Genomic DNA, 6,267 nt, shown 5'->3' with positions numbered 1-6,267 from the left:
AAATATATATATAAATGATATACGACATAATAGACACATTTCTGAAAGCAGAAAAATCCAAAGCAGCACAAGACATATCGAAATAACGCTAGACATTTGATGAAACAGAAGATACCTCACGAGGTAATTCACTTCGGCGCCGCCTGCTCTTTAACTCCGCGACAAAGTATTCAGAATCTGAACATAATCCAATCCAGTCTCCATTGAAAAGAACTTTATGTTTGCCACACAATGGTGTGCTGGTATCATCCATCAGCTCTTCCATTCCACAATCAAAGAGCTTTTCCACCACAGGCTCCAAAGTTTGAGTGCTAACAAGTCCAAGAAGAGACATGTTCTTCACAAGACCACAATTTTCACCATCTGGAGTTGATAAAAAGCATACTCTGCCCCAGTGAGACGGATGCCTGTAGGCAACATTACAAACAATGCAGCCATAGTTCAGTTTCCCAATACGAACCAATTGTGTAACCGCTCACATTAAAAAGCAACCAAAATGGATAGATTGACTAAGGGACAAAGAAACAAGAAAGACAGAATCAGAATCTCTTAATATCAGTTTCATCTATACAAAAACACTAATATACACAGATCATAGAAGGGAATCTGCAGAAACAGTATCACCAATTCACCATCATATACGAAATTGAATAAGAACATCATTAAAATAGTCTAACGAACATGTAAATTTGAGTAATTGAAGACCATACAGCTTAGTTAAAATTCGTGGGATATAAAAAGGAGGGGAGGTGGAAATTTTCACTTACGGATATCTAGCATCTCCAACCTTGCCGGTATATAGGACTTGCTGTCGCGTTCTCCTCAGATCAATCAGAGTCTGCAATGGATTTGCACGACCCAGATTAGCTACAACACCTGAAACCCTTTCCATCTTCCTGAAAGGATGAGACCATGCTCCAGTGGAGAAGGCTCTAGTAAGCCCATTTGTGATAATGGAAGCATCCAAATAATGCTCAATAGGCTTCAAATCACCATCGCCTGCGAGGTGTTTCTGCATGTTCTTGGTCATGGTTCTTCTAGCATGTGCCAGATGCACCCTTATCTCCCGCTCCAACAGTTCTCCAGCGAGCTCAATTCGCTTGTTCCGGAAACTATCCCTGTTTTCACAGTTTCTTTTCCCCGCATATGCGCTGAGAAGGCACTTTACCATATAGCCCAGGAAACGGGCTTTCTTCTTCAAACCTTGGAGGCCTGGAAACAAATACAGGCGGAGGCAGTCATCCACACTTTCAAGAGGAGGGAACTTGGTGCTTTTAATCTGCTGTTCAACATATGCTAGAGCATTGTTCCCACAGCGAAAAGCTTCACAAATTGCATCAGCTTCATGGATAGAAGCTATGAGACTGTTGGTAATGTTTGCATCATCACCATCGAAAGCAATTAAATCCATGGCTTCTTTGTCTGACGAAACACCCAGCGCAAAGAACATAAGCCAGACTGGAATCTCAGTCGACAAGAAGTACACTGTCAGTACTTTCTCCCTTCTCTTATAGTCTTCTGATTTCAGATTCTCTGCGAGACGCACAATGAACCGATTTCTTTTAGTTTCGGACCTGAAGGAGACTGTCCATGGTGAATTAGAAATCCACAGTCTCTTTGTGCACATCTGTTCCTGAGCTATAAACACCTGCAACGCACAATATAATCACATTACGAAGTTGTATAACATCCTGAATATATCTTTTCCAGTATATATTAGGAGAAGAAAAAAAAAACTAACTACTGTAATTTCCACTAAAATAGAAATCTGATGTAACTCACCTTCTCAGCCCCCTTTATCACAAAGTATCCACCCTGATCAAAGGCACAATCCCCCTTATTGCAGTTTTCCTTTCCTTGCACGCTTGTATTGCAAAGGACAGACTTCACCATGACAGGTATTCTACCAATTAGAATGTCCTGCTTTTTGACATCTAGTATCTTCTTCTCGACATAATCGTCTTGTCCGGTCTTGAATTTGTCACTTTTAACAACACTTTTTGTGAACACCTAGTCAATTCCATTTATAAAGTGAAGAGACAGTTAGACAATAAACAAAGCCGTGATAAGAAGAAAAAGATATATGGAGAGCAAAACAGAAACATCATCAAAATCTTGACAGTACGATTACTTCATCATTCCATCAAATCCAGAAAAGATTACTTCATTTCCAGACAAAGAAGATTGTGGTGGGACCTCAACTTGGACATTTACTTTGATCCTTGCTGAGTAAGTCATGTTCTGAAGCCTGGCATGCCATGGGAGAAACTGAAGCTCCTTTTCATCAGAAAAGAATGTGGGCATCTCGACGGTGACTAGTCCGAATCTAACAGTAGCGTATCTCCAATCATCGGCCTTCTTCTTTGAAATATCAAAAGACGGTTCAACGAGCATCTCACCAAAGGAATCAAACACATTCTGAAGCCCGTGTTTGATGAAGAAGTCGTAGGAGTTGAGCTGATGACTTATAAGTCCATAGTTTTCAAAGAAGGATGTTGCAGCTTTTTTGCAGAAACTCTGGAGAAAACTTTCTCCTAGCTCAGAAAGATTGATCTCCCCAGCAGCCTCGATCTCATCATCAATGTCCATCTCTGGTATATATCTCAACACACACTGTACCAACGCTTTGAAGAAATGATTACTCTGCATAAATTAAAAACATCATTGTGTTATGAGTAGAAAGAAAAAGAAAAACTACGAAATCATCTGCTATACAAGAAACAATGTAGAAACTCAAAATCATAAATGCTTTTCATAGCATAATCCCATTCTAAGCAGAAGAGCAAACACAAAAAACAAGACTACAGAAGAATTAAGTATCATAAGTGAAGCTAATCAAGACACAAGTAAACAACCACAGAACAATCATGAATAACCCCAAATACAAATGGTAAGTGATGAACATCGCCCAAACAGAAGAGAAGTACAGAACCACTAAACCACAGAACAAACAAGGTCAGATTTATCGCAGAACAATGATTGACAATTACATACAGAAAAAAAGCGAGTGAATTCAGAGGTATATGAGAGTAAAAGAGGAAGAATGAAGAGAAAAGTTTAAGCCTTTTACATACAACAATCGTTTTCACAGTATCATAACTCACAACTCGTACAAGCCATATTCATAACAAACAATCATGTAGAACAAACAAAATTAGATTAATCACAGAAGAATCATAGATAAATACATACCAAAAGAGCTTAATCATTAGAGTTATATGAAAGCTAAGGGGAAGAAGAAAATAAAAAGAGAAAAGTTTGAACCTATCACATGCAACAATCGTTTTCATAGTGTCACAACCCCTATACAAGCCATGTAACAACAAACATTCATTAAGAACAAACAAAATCAGATTAATCACAAAAGAATCATAGAACATTTACATACCAAAAGAGCTATATGAGATGAGAGTAAAAGGGGAACTAACAAAAAAAAAAGGAGAAAGTTTCAAACTTTAACATACAAGAATCGTTTTCATAGTGTTACAACTCACAAGCCATACTCACAAGAAAGAATCAAGCAGATTAGTAAACCAAACCCTGTCGTGCACAGCACAGACACATACGTTAATGCATCTAGAGAAATCAACAGCTATAGTGAAGAAAAAATCAAGAGATTAACACTATCTACAAGCAAAAAAAGAGAGCTTTGTAAACTAAGAACAAAAAAAATGCAAAACCGAAAACGCTAAAAGCTTTTGAAGAGAAGAAACTAAATCATATATTCTCTGGAATTTCAACGCTTAAAAGCATAATAAGTACCTTAGATTGCTGAATCTTACACGGTGGAGAAAAGCGGCGGTGTCGGAGGAGAGATGAGTAAACGTCGCCGGAACTGGAAAATCAAAACCCTTGGCTCACTTTTTCAATGGTTTTCTTTCCCAGTCGGACTCGGAGGAGTGAAGAAGAAATTGGGGACTGTCCCTTGTTGAAATAACCATTATGCCCCTCGCTTTTGTGTGCTTTATTTCTTCAAACATAAAGGTTAACTACGTCATTTTGGAAAATAAATTATGCTTGCATATTTGAGACTTTTATTTATTACTGCAGAAGAAATCCCCACCCGAAATTATCCTATTATAATCTCTGTAATACTTGAGTCGTCCTTGAGCTTAACACTAGAGAAGAGTAACGTTTGTTTCTCGGATCATCGGTCCATACCTACAAAATATGTTCCAACATTTCTTCTATACAACTTTGAAATATTACAAGATGATTGCCAAAATTTATACCGGTTAAGAAGACTCAACCAAATAAATCCAATGAAACCAGTCAGTCGTTACATTTCTGACAATACAAACGAAGGTAGAATAAAAAATGCTTCGAGATGTTACAACAATGAATCACCTATCTCAAACTCACATATTACAATGTGGAAGTCGAACACTCGAACTCTTTACAGATACACAAGCGTACACAGTACACTACCCCGTTATCTTCTTCGCGTCTAAAACAACTATGTATACTCTCTCGAATGTGCGTTGAGGATTTATTCGGATATGCATTGGTGCGATCTGAACCAATCGTTTGACAATAACTTAACAATTCGTCTCTCAAGCCTATCGGAACCAGAACCAGGCCTTAGAATGCCCGAGTCACCCCAGACGGAACATGAGCTGCTGTTTTTACCAGAATCTCCTAAACACCAACCACCAGGCACAACTTCACCGTGTTTGCGTCCCAGAAGTTCATGATCGATGCGATCAAGGACAGGGTCATCGGACCTGAATCCACTTGCAAAGGCTGCTCCGGTTTCAACCATTTCTGTGAACTCTTTATGATCAAGCCGGTGGTATCTTTCTTTAACAGTCTCGTTAGAAGCTACATAAAGTAAGTTGTTGTTGATGATGGTCTTCTTGAAGAGATTTGAGTTGCAGAGAATAGTTGGGAAGTAGTTGGAGAGGGAATCAGGTGTGTTAGACAAGTACATGAGTAGAGTCCGAGGGAAGTTGTCAGTGCCCAAGACACAATGCTCTATAAAATTACGGCTTAAGATGGAGAAAGATGGACCTGCCAAAAAGAGATAAAATTGCATTTAGTATTATCCTCAAAGACATATGACATTATCTCAGACCCTTCTTTTAACCTATGTTAGTTCATTTCACTAGTTATAAGTTCCCGAGAACATACTAAAGAAGTTCCCTAAGCAACAACGTTTTACATGTCATCCAAAATTTGATTCGCATCCACAAGTTCCACTGATCACATTTGGAGGGGGAACTGTGGCTAACAATCAACAAACTTGTCGCAAGGAGAACCGTTCCAAGTGATTCCTAGACTTTGGCTTCCCTTTATTCACTACCTGCTTGAGCAGCTAACAAGACTAGTGATAAGCAACACGTTCTGTAGCCTATTTTCTTCCAAACAAGTTTATAGCAATAGAGAGGTTTCACCTACACATATCAACTATTTTTAGCATCTTCTATCACGTACCTATGCAGAATTATGAAAACGAATTACTTCCTACATAACAGCATGATTAGGGAAAAAGTATCCAGAACATCATGTTGGTCATATTGATTGCATAACAAACACAATATGCTAAGAAAAAAAAAGATGATAGCTCCACAGAGAAGTGCAAAAAACAGAAATTAGAGAATAGACGACATGTAAAACAGCTTGGTAAAAGATGAAAGTACCTGAGAATAACTTGAAAGCCTTAGGCAACTCCCGTTTCTGTGAAGCGAAAAACATATCAGTTTTCTCCACAAGATAGAGCCCTGGATCAACAATAACTGGCTTCAACCTCCTTGACCTACAGGAAACCAATAGAAATTGCTCAAAATCCCAAAACTACATTGAACTTAAGCTCTATGGAATCAAAGTAAGCATACAACACAAAAGTGTCTCTAAATGAAACTAAAGAGAATCACAATCTTACTCTTTCCAGCCAATGTAACTAGTGTGGTTCACAAAGTTCAAGTCCTTAGGCAAATGTGACATAATGTGAAGAAGCTCTACACAAAATCAAACTCAGAATCACTATAGTAACACAAACACTGAAAAAAAATCACACAGAACTATAAAAAATGCAAAGGGAAATGAGTTCAAACCATCTTGAGTAAGGAGAGGGTAATCATCAACATTGAGATTAAGAAACCAATCCCAAGCTCCAGACAATCTAAGAAGAATCGAAGCACCATGAAGCGTAGAAGCCATCGGAGACGATCCTCTCTGATACGCGAAATCAGGCTTCCCAATAACATCAACGTTCTTTGCAGCTCGAAAGATCGGTACATCTTGTACAGCAACAGCGAGACCGTCTCG

General features: G+C 38.5%; 2 protein-coding genes across 4 annotated transcripts in view; both read right to left on the bottom strand.

The window, feature by feature from the left end:
* Positions 1 to 3,935, bottom strand: part of LOC104746943 (DNA-directed RNA polymerases IV and V subunit 2) — a 7,494-nt gene extending 3,559 nt beyond the window's left edge. The window contains exons 1-5 of one of the 3 annotated variants that reach the window (XM_010468493.2): positions 3,763 to 3,935; positions 2,164 to 2,643; positions 1,783 to 2,010; positions 768 to 1,648; positions 116 to 407 (exon numbers count right to left, since the gene is read on the bottom strand). In XM_010468493.2, coding sequence (XP_010466795.1) covers positions 116 to 407; positions 768 to 1,648; positions 1,783 to 2,010; positions 2,164 to 2,589 — 1,827 coding nt within the window. In that variant the 5' untranslated portion in view covers positions 2,590 to 2,643; positions 3,763 to 3,935. Of the gene's footprint in view, positions 1 to 115; positions 408 to 767; positions 1,649 to 1,782; positions 2,011 to 2,131; positions 2,644 to 3,762 lie in introns of those variants that run through there. The other 2 variants (XM_010468494.2, XM_010468497.2) reach the window with 2 other exon arrangements.
* Positions 4,204 to 6,267, bottom strand: part of LOC104746942 (beta-glucuronosyltransferase GlcAT14A-like) — a 4,464-nt gene continuing 2,400 nt past the window's right edge. The window contains exons 2-5 of the mRNA XM_010468491.2: positions 6,054 to 6,239; positions 5,882 to 5,957; positions 5,640 to 5,755; positions 4,204 to 5,010 (exon numbers count right to left, since the gene is read on the bottom strand). Coding sequence (XP_010466793.1) covers positions 4,490 to 5,010; positions 5,640 to 5,755; positions 5,882 to 5,957; positions 6,054 to 6,239 — 899 coding nt within the window. The 3' untranslated portion in view covers positions 4,204 to 4,489. The remainder of the gene's footprint in view (positions 5,011 to 5,639; positions 5,756 to 5,881; positions 5,958 to 6,053; positions 6,240 to 6,267) is intronic.

Source organism: Camelina sativa, chromosome 15 (assembly GCF_000633955.1).
Source record: "Camelina sativa cultivar DH55 chromosome 15, Cs, whole genome shotgun sequence".
Lineage (NCBI taxonomy): Eukaryota > Viridiplantae > Streptophyta > Magnoliopsida > Brassicales > Brassicaceae > Camelina > Camelina sativa.
The sequence above is the reverse complement of the archived record's forward strand: the minus strand, read 5'-3'. Positions and strand labels throughout refer to the sequence as shown.